This window comes from Salvelinus sp. IW2-2015, linkage group LG9, assembly GCF_002910315.2.
Source record: "Salvelinus sp. IW2-2015 linkage group LG9, ASM291031v2, whole genome shotgun sequence".
Classification (NCBI taxonomy): domain Eukaryota; kingdom Metazoa; phylum Chordata; class Actinopteri; order Salmoniformes; family Salmonidae; genus Salvelinus; species Salvelinus sp. IW2-2015.
Genome location: NC_036849.1, coordinates 28,440,579 through 28,456,876, shown reverse-complemented (window position 1 = coordinate 28,456,876; position 16,298 = coordinate 28,440,579). Strand labels below are relative to the sequence as shown.

At 43.1% G+C, this 16,298-nt stretch overlaps 1 protein-coding gene across 1 annotated transcript; it reads left to right on the top strand.

The window, feature by feature from the left end:
- Positions 1-6,165: 6,165 nt before the first annotated feature.
- LOC111968380 (doublecortin domain-containing protein 2C) lies at positions 6,166-15,594 on the top strand. The gene is made up of 9 exons (XM_023993864.1): positions 6,166-6,715; positions 6,874-6,922; positions 7,247-7,323; positions 7,653-7,784; positions 8,098-8,250; positions 8,372-8,429; positions 13,265-13,424; positions 15,081-15,181; positions 15,415-15,594. Exons 1-9 carry the CDS (start codon positions 6,426-6,428, stop codon positions 15,592-15,594), a joined length of 1,200 nt encoding a protein of 399 aa, XP_023849632.1. The 5' UTR covers positions 6,166-6,425.
- Positions 15,595-16,298: the final 704 nt, after the last annotated feature.

The following is a 16,298-nucleotide window of genomic DNA, read 5'->3' as shown; positions in this document are numbered from 1 at the left end:
CGTTGTGTCGTCAGCAAACTTAATGACGGTGTTGGAGTCGTACTTGGCCATGCAGTCGTCAGTGTACTTGGAGTCGTACTTGGCCATGCAGTCGTCGGTGAACAGGGAGTACAGGAGGGGACTAAGCACCCACCCTACATCTGGGTGAGTGCGAGGAGCAGGCACAGGACGTACCGGACTGGGGAGGCGCACTGGAGGCCTGATGCGTGGGACCGGCACAGATTGCACCGGACTGTTAACACGCTCCTCCAAACGCCTGCGTTGCCGCATACTCCTCGCCAACTCCATTCTCCGGTATCCCTCCTCGCACTGTTCCATTGACTCCCAGGCGGGCTCTGGCACTCTCCCTGGGTCGACCGACCACCTCTCTACCTCCTCTCATGTTGTCACTGGTTCACACCCCGACCACCCCGTGTGCCTCCCCCCCCAAAAAATTAGGGCTGTCTTTTGGGCTTTCTCTGTGGCCGCGAACCCCGGCGTCGTCGCTGTTCTCCCTTCTCTCCTTGCGTCTTCTGTGACTCCTGCCAAGGAAGGATTTCTTGTGCTTCCCATATTTCCTCCCAGGTCCAACTTATTTTCTCCCTGATCTCCTCCAAAGAACAGGATGCCATTTCCTCCCAGGCACGCTGCTTGGTCCCGTTGTGATGGGATATTCTGTCACGATCGTTTGTAAAAACGGACCAGGGCGCAGCGTGGTTACAGTTCCACATAATTTATTAATAGTGAAACTTAACAAAAACAATAAACAAAAATGAACAACGAACCGTGACTACAGAGGTGCTGGGGGTGTGCTGGGGGTGTACACTTACTCAAAATACAAAATACAAAATTCAATATCCCACAAAACACAAAAGGCTACCTAAATATGATCCCCAATTAGAGACAACGATTACCAGCTGCCTCTAATTGGGAACCATATCAAGCACACCAACATAGAAATATGAAAACTAGAATGCCACATAGAAATAATAAACAAGAACACCACATAGAAATAATAGACTAGAACACCCCAGTCACGCCCTGACCTACTATACCATAGAGAAACAATGGCTCTCTATGGTCAGGGCGTGACAGCACCTGAGCTCAATTTCGAGTCTCAAAGCAAAAGGTCTGAATAATTATGTAAATACGGTATTTCTGTATTTGCAAACATATCTAAAAAACTRTTTTTGCTTTGTCATCATGGGGTATTGTGTGTGTAGATACGCTGAGGATWAAAAAAAAATCAATTTTAGAATTGGGCTGGAACGTGACAAAATGTAGAAAAAAAACAAGGGGTCTGAATACTTTTTACACGGGCACTGTATCAGTGAGGATTAAGGTAACATTTGGAGTACAGTGGCATATCCCACATCCCTGCATTGATTTATGTTTTCCAACCCATATCTTGCGCTGGCTCCGCAGTGTCTTAATCAGCAATTGCTACATCTATTTTTGGACTTATAAATGGATTATATGCACCCATTGATTCTTGAAGAATATAACTTATAAATGCCTCATGAGCTGAGTTCAACTGTCGTACACCATCAGAACCCAAAATATGAGCTTGATTTACTCCAATGTCTGTAAACAAAGTAAATATAAACAAACACTATATAGCCTCAAAACATGGTTAAAACTATAATTTTGATATCATGGATAGTCAGTCCTTGCATCCATTGCTCTGTTTATTTGAGAGTGGTTACATTTCTCCATCCCCATCTCTCAGCTTTTACTGAAACAAACAGGGAGTATGTGTTATTGCTTCTACTGTTGATTGCTGCTTTAGGGTAAGAGTTAGGGTTATGGTTAGGGTTAGGTTTAGTGTAGGGACGTCTCAAGGTTTCCGGATAGCACTATCCAGAAGGATCCTGACTGGAGGAAGGTTACCGGATTGTCACGGACGGTCCAGAATTCAGACTGACAGGTAGGCTACTCAGTCTCAATAGAGCTGAGTGCAGACTATATGTGATGGAACTGACTCCAGACAAGGTCACCAAATACAGCATTGGAGTAATCTGCTCATACAGTTGAAGTTGGAAGTTTACATACACCTTAGCCAAATACATTTAAACTCAGTTTTTCACAATTCCTGACATTTAATCCTAGTAAATATTCCCTGTTTTAGGTCACTTAGGATCACCACTTTACTTTAAGAATGTGAAATGTCAGAACAATAGTAGAGAGAATGGTTTATTTTGATTTTATTTCTTTCATCACATTCCCAGTGGGTCAGAAGTTTACATACACTCAATTAGTTTGGTAGCATTGCCTTTAAATTGTTAACTTGGATAAAACTTTCGGGTAGCCTTCTACAAGCTTCCACAATAAGTTGGGTGAATTTTGGCCATTCTCCTGACAGAGCTGGTGTAACTGAGTCAGGTTGTAGGCCTCCTTGCTCGCACACGCTTTTTCAGTTCTGCCACACATTTTCTATAGGATTGGGTCAGGGCTTTGTGATGGCCACTCCAATATTTTGACTTTGTTGTCCTTAAGCCATTTTGCCACAACTTTGGAAGTATGCTTGGGGTCATTGTCCATTTGGAAGACCCATTTGCGACCAAGCTTAATCTTCATGACTGATGTCTTGAGATGTTGCTTCAATATATCCACATAATTTTCCTCTTCATGATGCCATCTATTTTGTGAAGTGCACCAGTCTCTCCTGCAGAAAAGCACCACCACAACATGATGCTGCCACCCCCGTGCTTCACGGTTGGGATGGTGTTCTTCAGCTTGCAAGCCTCCCCGTTTTTCCTCCAAACATAACGATGGTCATTATGGCCAACAGTTCTATTTTTGTTCATCAGACCAGAGGACATTTCTCCAAAAAGTACGATTTTTTGTCCCCATGTGCAGTTGCAAACCGTAGTCTGGCTTTTTTATGGCGGTTTTGGAGCAGTGGCTTCTTCCTTGCTGAGTGGCCTTTCAGGTTCTGTTGATATAGGACTCGTTTTACTGTGGATATAAACTCAGCAAAAAAATAAATATCCTATCACTGTCAACTGCGTTTATTTTTTCTGCAAACTTAACATGTGTAAATATTTGTATGAACATAAGATTCAACAACTGAGACAAACTGAACAAGTTCCACAGACATGTGACTAATATAAATTTAATAATATGTCCCTGAACAAAGGGTGGGATMAAAATCAAAAGTAACAGTCAGTGTCTGGTGTGACCACCAGCTGCATAAAGTACTGCAGTGCATATCCTCGTCATGGACTGCACCAGATTTGCCAATTCTTGCTGTGAGATGTTACCCCTCTCATCCACCAAGGCACCTGCAAGTTCCTGGACATTTCTGGAGGGAATGGCCCTAGCCCTCACCCTCCGATCCAACAGGTCCCAGACGTGCTCAATGGGATTGAGATCTGGGCTCTTCGCTGGCCAATGCAGACCACTTACATTCCTGTCTTGCAGAACGAGCAGTATGGCTGGTGGCATTGTCATGCTGGAGGGTCATGTCAGGATGAGCCTGTAGAAACGGTACCACATGAGGGAGGAGGATATCTTCCCTGTAACTCACAGCGTTGAGATTGCCTGCAATGACAACAAGCTCAGTCCGATGATGCTGTGACACATCGCCCCAGACCATGACGGACCCTCCACCTCCAAATCGATTTCGCTCCAGAGTACAGGCCTCGGTGTAACGCTCATTCATCACCCCTGGTGAGACAAAACCGCAACTCGTCAGTGAAGAGCACTTTTTGCCAGTCCTGTCTGGTCCAGCGACGGTGGGGTTGTGCCCATAGGCGACGTTGTTGCCTGTGATATCTGGTGAGGACCTGCCTTACAACAGGCCTACAAGCCCTCAGTGCAGCCTCTCTCAGCCTATTGCGGACAGTCTGAGCATTGATGGAGGGATTGTGCGTTCCTGGTGTAACTCGGGCAGTTGTTGTTGCCATCCTGTACCTGTCCCGCAGGTGTGATGTTCGGATGTACCGATCCTGTGCAGGTGTTGTTACACRTGGTCTGCCACWGCGAGGACGATCAGCTGTTCGTCCTGTCTCCCTGTAGCGCTGTCTTAGGCATCTCACAGTACGGACATTGCAATTTATTGCCCTGGCCACATCTGCAGTCATCATGCCTCCTTGCNGCACGTTCACACAGATGCGCAGGGACCCTGGGCATCTTTCTTTTGGTGTTTTTCAGAGTCAGTAGAAAGGCCTCTTTAGTGTCATAAGTTTTCATAACTTTGACCTTAATTGCCTACCGTCTGTAAGCTGTTAGCGTCTTAACGACCGTTCCACGGGTGCATGTTCATTAATTGTTTATGGTTCATTGAACAAGCATGGGAAACAGTGTTTAAACCCTTTACAATGAAGATCTGTGAAGTTATTTGGATTTTTATGAATGATCTTTGAAAGACAGGGTCCTGAAAAAGGGGCCTTTCCTTTTTTGCTGAGTTTAGATACTGTTATACCTGTTTCCTCCAGCATCTTCACAATGTCCTTTGCTGTTGTTCTGGGATTGATTTGCACTTTTTGCACGTTCATCTCTAGGAGACAGAACGCGTCTCCTTCCTGAGCGGTATGACGGCTGCGTGGTCCCATGGTGTTTATACTTGCATACTGTTGTTTGTACAGATGAACGTGGTATCTTCAGGCGTTTGGAAATTGCTCCCAAGGATGAACCAGACTTGTGGAGGTCTACAATTGTTTTTCTGAGGTCTTGGCTGATTTCTTTTGATTTTCCCATGATGTCAAGCAAAGAGGCACTGAGTTTGAAGKTAGGCCTTGAAATACATCCACAGGTACACCTCCAATTGACTCACATWATGTCAATTAGCCTATCAGAAGCTTCTCAAGCCATGACATAATTTTCTGTAATTTTCCAAGCTGTTTAAAGGCACAGTCAACTTAGTGTATGTAAACTTCTGACCCACTGGAATTGTGATACAGTGAATTATAAGTGAAATAATCTGTCTGTAAACAATTGTTGGAAATATTACTTKTGTCATGCACAAAGTAGATGTCCTAACCRACTTGCCAAAACTATAGTTTGTTATCAAGAAATTTGTGGAATGGTTGACTCCAACCTAAGTGTATGTAAACCTCCGACTTCAACTGCACCTAGTTTCTATCTCTCCTTGAAGTCTTGAACGTTGATACTCTTATCCATTTAACTTCTAGAATCCAGGCAAAGGTTTATCATTGTTTAAATCGAGATTGTCTCAACAACACTATTTTAAAGATTCAACAGGGCATCTAAAATGAAATCATATTGTAAACCAAACACAAATTCAGAACAATGTTGTATATGCATGGCACAGTTCTTTGATAAAGCACAGTATGAGTTGTCCCTTAAGCCATGAATAATGAACACAGAGATGATGAATTATGCATCCCATTGACCAGGAGAGTGTCTGGCAAAAACCAATTAGCTGCTGTTGTAGTGGTGAAATCTCTGGTTACCTCTGCAGTAAACAATTTGGACAGCACTGACTGAGGGGAGGGAAACATTGCCAGGTTATTCGGGTGGAAAAAGTCGCAACCATGTCCATGGGTGATGCTTTGTGGAAAAACTCCCACCTATTAATGTAATTATGGATTCCATCCACATGCAATCATTTAAAAAATKTAATCAAAAGTCTGCAAGAAGTTTAACAGTTAAGATTGCATACGTTTGTAATCTATAATGCAATTCAAACTGGTAGGCTATTTGGTCAGACATTTTGTGATTTCAGGCAGATAGTCCTACTGCTACATCTGATTGGTGAAATGTAGTACTGTATACAGTTAACACTTTGGTTGATCTGAAAGACCAAAGTAATAGCAATGACCACATTTGACCACATTATGAACTGAACACACATGAGTGTTTCAAGTGCCTACAGAAGTTGAGGGCCCAATGTGCCATCATGGCATGGTTTATATTATGGAGAAATGATCTGTCACACATTGTTTCTTCTCACCTTTAAATGTCATTGAGCATTTTCAAGAATAACTTTAGAAATGCAACTTGGAATTTAAGATTAACAAAATGAATAGATAGGATGAATACTGAAGCATAGGCTTGTTGTGCTTGATGTGGTCCCCTTTGCGGGATCCTACTTGATATACTGTATCATTATATGTGGCCCATGGGTCACCAAGCATTTCTGGAGAACGCGCGCTTTCCCCCCACAGGTTTCCTTGGAAACACATCCAACAACATAAATTAGATTGGTGGTAGCCACAAGGCTAGACAGCTTTTGAAAACAGAAACAACACGGTTAACGAGGAACAACAGCACGTTTGTTGACCAGAAACATCTGTAACGAAGGATAGGCTTCTTGATAGGATGCGTACCCAAGTGGACGTCTGTCTCATCTTCAGATATCTATTTCTTTGCGAGAAAAATCTAATTCTCTAGCTAACGTTAGCTGGCTAACTACTAGCTAACTCTTGCCATTTTGACCTCGGTTCTGGAACGTTGTCTGCCACGGTTGTGATYACATTACCATGTCTGGGACTTCAGGTAGAGCGGTGCTCCCTCAACCTCCAACAAAAACTATTGTTGTCTACAGGAATGGGGATGCTTTCTTTCCTGGACGAAAGTTTGTTATAAATCAACGACAGATGTCAACGTTTGACAGCTTTTTGAGCTATGTCACGCGTGGGGTTGAGGCCCCTTTTGGAGCGGTCCGAAATGTTTACACTCCAAGGGAAGGGCACAAAATCCATGACCTCGTCAACTTGCAGCACGGGGAGAGATATGTTGCAGCTGGAGGAGAGCGTTTCAAAAAGCTTGAGTAGGTACACTGTAATTAGCCGGGAATTATAAGGCTGATGTTATTGTTAGACAGCCCTTGTTGTTGCTGGTGCAGCCAGCCATAAATAATCATGTTTAATGACTAGCTAAACCAAAATGCATGTAATTTGTAATGTAATCTACTGTTTTTAATTCTAGTTATTACCATATAACAACGAAGAAACCACAGAAAAAGAAGAATGAACAGGTAAGGCCACTAACTATACCCTCATCTTTTTGCTTTTTTAAATGTTTTATCACAAAGCTTTTTGAAAATCATCCATGTGTATGTTTGTTGCAAATGACTAATTAGCCTAATTGCTTTCGACCTTAACTGAACAATGGAACTGATATTTGATACCATACTGGCCCCACCAATTCTTTGTCAKTAAAGGAATGCATGTGCACCTCTGAAAGATAGGCCTARGCTATCAATGTTACATTCACACAATACTTTTACAGGATTGCAAGATTCTTGGTAATAACCATGTAATACAATAACCATTTTTATTTTTGTTGTTTGAAATTACAGATCCGACCTGTAGTTCACAGTAGAATAGTTGTTTCTGCTCGCTGGAGGAAAATAATAAAYGAGTCATGCACTATCAAGTGAGTTTGGGTTTTCAAGTGTCCTACAATGATATTGTGCTGTTGCAAACATTATTGTTTGCAATGGGATGTAGGGAATACAAAATAGGCATKAACTCTTTTCACTTGTCTTGTCATTCTATAAATGACAAAACTAAGTAGGCCGAAATGTTTCTTGTGTCACGTAATACTTAAGGAGATGTTATTTATTCTACTTTGTTAGATTCAATTGATTTATGTAGGCTAGTCCTACAACATTTCTGATGTTGAAAATGTCAATGATCWTAACCATGTTGAAATCGCAAGCCCATAAAATGGTACTGAGTTTGATGTGTTTTTGTATTTTGTAGTGTTTTTACCAATGGAGATGTGTTGGTTCCTCCAGCTCGGATACTGATACCAAAGTATACTCTCACAAACTGGGAAAGTGTCTTGGCCATGGTGACCGAGAGGGTACATCTGCGCACTGGTGCTGTGTACAGGTAGGAAATAACTAATAATAGCTCTATGTTATAGATCATCATGTTTTTCAATAAAATAAAAAGTCATCCAACTTGTAGCGTTGACCTCATTTATGATTTACATAATCACATAATTAGTGTTGCTTTTCGTACCATTTAAATATTGAAAGGGCACACACTTAATATGTTGTGAAATATGTTATGAATGTATTGTAATGTTTTTAAAATGTATAACTGCCTTAATTTTGCTGGACCCCAGAAAGAGTAGCTGCTGTCTTGGCGATCCATAATAAATACAAATACATGTTAATGATAATTTTTCTTTGATAACTAGACTGTGCACATTAGATGGGACTACTTTACTTGGGCCAGTGGAGCTAGAGAACAACCAGTACTATGTTGCTGTGGGAGCTGAGAAGTTCCGCTTCTCGCCATACTTCCAGTGGGTCCCCAGCAGAGGAATCATCCAGGACAACAGTCATCATGCGTAAGAAAAACGATGTATTCCTCTCCAGAAAAAGAAAGAATTTAAGTTCATGGAAGTTTATGTTCTGTTGGTTTCATTCAGATTATGGTGTTCTTCTTACTAATTAGTAGATTTTCCTTAGAGTCAACAATGACAGTCTCCCAGTCCCTGTTCCCACAAGGAAAGGCAAACATGCAAAAGTAAGTAGGCCTACTGTGCAGCAAAAGTATACTAGTATACACCACATACAGTACATGCTTGTATTAACCTCCCCCCATGAAATCATTAGTTTCAGTCCAGGAGAAGCGAGAAAGAAAGACCTCCACTAAAGAGTTCCATTTGAAAAATATCATGTTTTATCACCCTGAAGTAGGAAACAGCTGTGATCACAGTTTATCCTACAATAATTTTATTTCAAGGACATACTGTACAGTGTGACTGGAAATTGTCTTCACGCTTAGAACAGTGAACAATGTAAACGTTTTCTGTTGCGTACAGCATTTCAATTAACATTTCCAGCGTGTGTTGTTCATGAGCCTTGCCGTGTGGGGGAGGCATTGAGTTACCATTGCCTTCCAATTTGATAGGTAACAGAACGAGCCTGGCCGTTTGATCAAGTAACAGCGAGTCTCATAGACTGAACATATTAACCAATGGACCATGCTGACAAAAAATCGGAAAAAATGTAATTCCTCCTGAACCGGGACATTTTACATTACATTTACATTTTAGTCATAGCAGACGCTCTTATCCAGAGTGACTTACAGTAGAGTGCATACATTTTATTAAATTGTTTTACATACTGAGACAAGGATATCCCTACCGGCCAAGAGCAGACGCTCTTATCCAGAGCGACTTACAGTAGAGTGCATATACATTTTATAACATTTTTTTTTACATACTGAGACAAGGATATCCCTACCGGCCAAACCCTCCCTAACCCGGACGACGCTATGCCAATTGTGCGTCGCCCCACGGATCTCCCGGTTGCGGCCGGCTGCGACAGAGCCTGGGCGCGAACCCAGCCCAGCCTGGGCGYGAACCCAGAGACTCTGGTGGCGCAGCTAGCACTGCGATGCAGTGCCTTAGACCACTGCGCCACCCGGGACAATTTGTATGCTGATTAGTAGGCGTTGAAACGCATTGCAGTGATATGAGAAATGCACAGGGTCCAAGATGAGCGCCACGTACATACAAACAAGTGAAGAAGAAGAGAACATGCACACTCAGCGGACAGTTAGAGATCAGGCTATATGGGGAGATATCTGACAACTGATTTTTCTAACTAAGAAAGGTGACAGTAACAGCATGGCATGTGTACATTTTTTCTGATATAGAAAAGCAAAAAAAAATTTAAGATACACTATGCAGAAATTGCTCTGCCATTTCCTGGTTGCAATTATTTTATAGTTTGCCTAATTTCCGTTTATATGACAAAACAAGCAAGCATAGTGTAGAGAATCATTGTACCATCTAAACCGCTGTGAAATATATTTTCTATAACCAAAAATATTGTATTTTCAGCTGTTTGAAGCTGGTGTACAAAACCGACAGTGAAAGACTCAAAAACTAAACTTAAAAATGGAATGCATAGAAATAGCTCACATAGAACAGATGTACCGCTTCTTGGACTTGCTTTCAATGAGAATGACAGATCTAGAAGTCACATTTCTATGTATTTTGTCAGGTCTCCCAAAAAGTCAGGTCAGGTCTCCCATATTGCAGCTTTAACACTTGAATTGATGTCTTGTTTTCAAACTATAATAATGCTTTATCAATGTGATTGAAATGGCAAGAAAAAAAGGTCAGTAACAGCAGAAATGTGAATTGAGTTACCAGAGCTCCTTTTGCCATTTTTGTTTTGGAAACAACATAAGTGGTCCTGCATAATTGTGTCAATATATGTATTTTTTTTACCCCTTTTTCTCCCCAATTGGTAGTTACAGTCTTGTACCRTCGCTGCAACTCCCGTACTCGGGAGAGGCGAAGGTCGAGATCCATGTGTCCTCCGGAACACGACCCAACCAAGCCGCACTGCTTCTTGACACACTGCTCGCTTAACCTGGAAGCCAGCCGCACCAATGTGTTGGAGGAAACACCTGGCGACCGTGTCAGCGTGCATGCGCCCGGCCCGCCACAGGAGTTGCTAGAGCGCGATGGGACAAGAATATCCCAGCCGGCCAAACCCTCCCGTAATTGTGCGCTGCCTCATGGGTCTCCCAGTCGTGACCAGCTGCGACAGCCTGGAATCGAACCCGGATCTGTAGTGACGCCTCAAGCACCCTGCTGTAGTGACGCCTCAAGCACCCTGATGCAGTGCCTTTAGACTGTTGCGCCACTCGGGAGGCCTTGTGTCAGTTTTTCAATGCAGGATGGAATCCACAAAGAGCAGTTTGCACTGTTCATTCCACCAACCAGTGTAATTCTGTTGTTATTATCTGCCATATTTCATTGACCTACACAGAGGGAGCATGTCCTTTTATTATACACCAGAAGGGGGAGGCAGAGACAGCGTTATGTCCTCTCTATCCCTCAGCCAGTGTTGTCACCAGTTACCACAGCCACAAAGTCAAAATTGTCTATTGTAAAATTTCATGAATGCTTTTCGGTTGTCAGTGTGGTTACGGTTAATTTTAAGAAGATACATTTTAGAAATAGGCAGGGTTTAGCCATAATTATGACTTTGTGGCTGTGGTAACTAGTGACGACCATCAGCCAGCTCATCCATTATTACTCATTGACTGGAAACGCTACCATACTTTTATGCTCCCTCATCACCTTACCCCTCATGAATTCGTAAATATGATTTGACCAGTTAATGAGGACGTTTCAGAAACAAGATTATTGGCAGAGAAATTGTCCACTGTAGTTAGATCTGTCAGCTGTTTAGCTTACTGATACACATACGTTTATAGGGTTGTGTTCCTCATTCATTTTGGTTTGACCTCACAAAGCGACAAGCGACCTGATTTGAAATGCCTGTAAAATCTCTGTAACATCCCGTTGTGGGCTGGTGTAAAATGTAACCTTTCTCRGGGTTCTGCAACCTTGCTTTGTGAGCATGGAGCATGGTGTCTGTCTGCACCAGCAGAGCGTCTCGATCATTTAGTACTGTACAGGGGCAGCTGGAGCACTGAGTAGTCACTGAAGTCTGCACTGAAGGCTCTGCTTGCAGCATGTGGCATTGACAGTACAGTGTGTCCCCGTTGGCAGCCTAGAGGCTGAGCTAGTTGTCTATGTGTGATGATTACCAGAAAACAGGATTGGTTGGAAAAATGTATTTCCTGCATTTGAGGTCCATTGAGCACAGTAACATAAGTGACGTCACACCGGCGCCAGTAGACTCAGTCACCTGGCCATATGAGAAGAACTCAGCGGACTACTCAGGGAGAGAGGAGCTAGAGTGCTCCCCTGACATCATCAGGTGACATCATCACCCCTTWCCAACTGTATCGTTCCCATCCAATGTGACCTGATTCAGAGGAAGTGGTGATGCCCAGCGGGAAGCGTTACACCCTAGTCGCCTGCTGTTAATCTGTCTTCCCACTGAGGACCAGGCACTGGGAGTGGCTCTGGCTCTGATCCTATACAGTGGTTGGAGGTTGGCTGCTGCTGGCTCTCTCTCATGCCGGCACCCGCTATCATATCGTACTGTCCTCCCGTTGACTCCTCCACTCTGCTTCTTGAGAGGGCCAGAGATTACACGCTAGCCGCCCTCTTGGGTCCTACTCAACATTGATTCCACACGACTCAGGTCTCGGCGGGGCCCGATAGACACTGTCGCCCCACAGGACATAGCAGATGTGTAATGCCAGCGGAAAAAGAAGCAGCAGCAATGACTTCAGCAGCTTTTTACATTGCTGAATTTTGCAGTTGTACTGTACTGTACTCCCAGAGCTCTTAACTGCACTGGAGTGCTCATCCTCTCTCTCCTTGAGAAGGGCTTTTCTGCTGATTTAAAGATTTGGCATTTTTCTCCACAAGGCTTTAAAGATAAAAGTGTTTACCTTTTTTTATATTTCAGATGGGTTTTAAGATTTGGTTGTGGTCTTTTCAATACAAGCTACAGTACATCACTCTTTGAACTTTCCTTAACTGAATATCCCAGGCAAACTGCAGTCTTTTCATGTTGTTTCATTTTTGTCTCTAGCCCACCAACAGCTGTATAAATTCAAAACAACATCAACACAAACTTGGCCTTTGCATTAAAGAAAGCAAACAAGTAGAAACAACACAGCCGCGCTATTCCCCAAACCACATGTTAACGGGATGGCAAACACCATTGCCCGGAGTGTGTTCTTGTGTGGAAGCTTGAGCTCAGTACACTGGCCCTCCAACCAGCCTTGGGATCGAGGCTGAACAAAAACARATCTGAAAAAATTATGTCTGCTCTTCCTTTTCCTCTCAGAGGGAGACAGAGCTCACCTTGCTACCTACAAAGAGTCTGAGCAGCCTACTGTCTCAAGCATCACTCTGAACTCAGCTTCCCACTCACACCCCCCCTCTCTCTCCTCTGTCTCTCTCCCTCCCTCTCCTCTCCCGCCCAGCTCCCCAGCCCTTTTTTTAATCAATAACCGTCTGCCGTCTTCTCTAAGAATAAGTTATTCCCTGCAACTCCCTTTCCCTTTAAGCTTGTTGGGATTTTCATTGTTTGATCTGGCTTGATAAATAAGATGAATGCCGTTAGAAATTCATGGCTGCCCTGTTTCATCAATAAATTATTAGTTTGCTGTGCTCCCCAGTGATTGATAGGTTCTGCATGGGATGTATTGGAACCAAATGAATTCAATACAGTGGGAGTCACTGGGGAGCCACAAAGCATATCAGCTCATGAAACATTGAGGTCAATGGAAAATGTAAAAAACAAAGAGGGGAAGAAAGGAAAGGGGTACACGTTTTGTACTAAAGCACATTAGACGTGTAACACAACATGTTTTAGTCTTTGAAAATAACAAGAAATAGATACATCTCAGTGAGAAAATAAACTTCTGTGGGCTTCGGTTCAGATTCGATCCATGGTCTTTGCTTTGTGTAGTTTGCTCACACAGGYTCTGGAGATGACCTTGAGCACACAGCCAGGGGCCATCCCAAGAACGCCACAGAGTCTTACTTCTACGCCAAGCCAGAGAAAGAGAGGGAGACAGCCAAACAACAGAGGCAGGTGTCCAGACTCCCACTTCTTTACACAACGGGCGGTAAGTAGAGCATTTCCTATAGAAATGTCTTCCAATGTTTCATGTGTGTACCACTGTTTCGCTACGCTCCCCTTCTCTGTTCCTCGCTCTCTGTGATATCAATTGAACCTGTTGTTTTTGTTGAAGGGAAGATTTTCTTAGCACTCGGTGTGTGCATGTGTGTATACAGAGAAAGCAGAGGCATGTGGAAGTGTGAAGAGCTTTCTTTGAATTCCCAACCTGCTCTCCAAAATCGACTTCGTACATCAGGGGAACAGAACAGGTTTTCAGCCTTAGGAAGATTGTAACTCTTTACGCTGTGAATATTAAACCGTACAAWACTTCAAACACCATCCAGTGCTCTAAATCATAGATTCATTCAATCAGGCCATTTTGTTGAAAATGTATCCAGAAAAGCCTTGTTAACTAGGCTAGGAAAACAAAATGCTTCGTATTTTCTCTTGATGGGGGAATCAAAACAATCATAAGTTATTCATCACAATAATATAACGGAGAGATCATAAAGCTGACAAAATCCTCTGTTAGATTGATGGTATTTAGCATTGYGGCAATTACACAGTTTGATTGTGATACGTAAGCTATACGATACATAGTAATTGCACCAGTGGCCTTAGACGCTCAACTGTTCAATAGTTATTATGCCGGTGTCTCTTTACAGTGTCCGGACCAGAGATATACCATGACATCATACAATGAGTAATTGCCACCGTTTTAGCATCCTGCCATCATTTCACATCACACATTACAGCTGAGCCAGCAGTATCCTATGTGATGGAGTTGAATTTCCTTTCCTCCAATCACGTTGGGACAGCGCATTAGCGCCTGACTGGCTGTCTACATCCCCTGCAGACCTGGTTATGAGAGAGCTCCTCTCACAAGTCTCTGGCCACTTTTTGGACACTTGATCATCCCCTGGGGGCAAGAACCCTCCTCCTCATTAACTCATTACTAATSGTTGAAAAAAATCCATAGGCTTCCTCTTAACTACATCAATCTGGCCTCACACACAAAAGCATGCATGCATGCAAACACACACATACATCACTCTTACCGCACAGGGACAATCAGGGCCTATCAAGCAGTGGCTCGGAGCATTGTTGGCAAGCATTCGCTGTCAATCGCAGGAGAGGAGGCAAAGCTTTCGGCAGCAGATTTTCATCACTGGCTTTTCTTCTGAACTTGATATGGAAGGATTGATCCGCGCTGCACTCTGTGAAATCGAACACCGTCACATCGTGCAACATGCTTCAATTTGGTGACGTCCTACTGTAGCTGGTGGCAAAGTCCGACCTTTTGTTTCATTATTTGCTCACAAATTAACAGAGTGATTGTCTACGACGAACACACAGTTACTGAACAAAGTTCAAATGGCTCTTGGTCCATATGTTATTTTAAACACAGACACAATTCTATTTATTTACTACCAAAGGACAGTGTGGTGTGCATTACTCAAATGCATCTAGTCACTGTCAGAAACTACTGTAGGAACATATTCTCACGCAGGGAGGACAAACTTGTAGCGGAGAAGTCTTGGCTTACACTTGGCTTGCACTCTAAATAAATTAATTGTTTGACATGATCACTTCTGATGTGAAGGAGAAATGGGAAAGAGAAGGAAAAAGAGAAGAGGTAATTGTGATCAATCACTTTTCTTAGAAGGCAGTGTGTTCCGTGCGAAAGACAAAAGAAGTGAAACTGTGGGAGCAGCTGAGGTCCAGGAAGATGGCAGAGTGACGGTGGACCTGCCAATTGACCAGGTAAAAACCAACCTTCATGATCTGCAATACCTGTAGTATATGGGCATGAAACTTATGCAATGACTACCCAAAGTGGTTGTGCTGTAGCCTGGGGTCAAACAGACAGATCTGAGACAAGGCTAGTTGTAACTGACCATCAACAGACGACAAAACCAGTAATACAGATGTATCGGGCAACTGTGTGTTGAGCGGTAATTAGCTAAGAGAGGGTTCCCCTTCCTTTCCCTGCCCAGGTTGAGGCCAAGGTAGTCCAGGAGGAAGAGCAGTATGTCCGGAGGAATTCCAGGCCGGCCGGTGAAACCCAGAGTCCCTACAAAGCCTTCCTCCAAGGCTCTGATGCATCCAGGAAGGTCAGTGGACTGGACTGCCACGTGGACAGTGCGTGGCATTTTGGAATGAAGGGAATWAATTAATTAATTCATAAATTAAAGAATGGAATGGAATTGAAGAGGCGACTCCGGGATGCTGGCCTTCTAGGCAGAGTTGCAAAGAAAAAGCCATWTCTCAGACTGGCCAATAAAAAGAAAAGATTCAAATGGGMAAAAGAACACAGACACTGGACAGAGGAACTCTGCCTAGAAAGCCAGCATCCCGGAGTCGCCTCTTCACTGTTGACGTTGAGACTGGTGTTGAGACTGACGTTGAGACTRKTGTTTTGCAGGTACTATTTAATGAAGCTGCCAGTTCAGAACTTGTGAGCTGTCTGTTTCTCAAACTAGACACTCTAATGTACTTGTCCTCTTGCTCAGTTGTGCACCGGGGGCCTCCCACTCCTCTTTCTATTATGGTTAGAGACAGTTTGCGCTCTTCTGTAAAGGGAGTAGTACATAGCGCTGTACGAGATCTTCAGTTTCTTGGCAATTTCTCTCATGGAATAGCCTTCATTTYTCAGAACAAGAATAGACTGACGAGTTTCAGAAGAAAGAGTCTCTGTTTCTGGCCATTTTGAGCCTGTAATCGAACCCACAAATGCTAATGCTCCAGATATTCAGCTAGTCTAGCTATACTTAGCTAGTCTGCTTATTTGATCAGAACAACAGTTTTCAGCTGTGCTAACATAATTGAAAAAGGGTTTTCTAATGATCAATTAGCCTTTTAAAATTATAAACTTGGATTA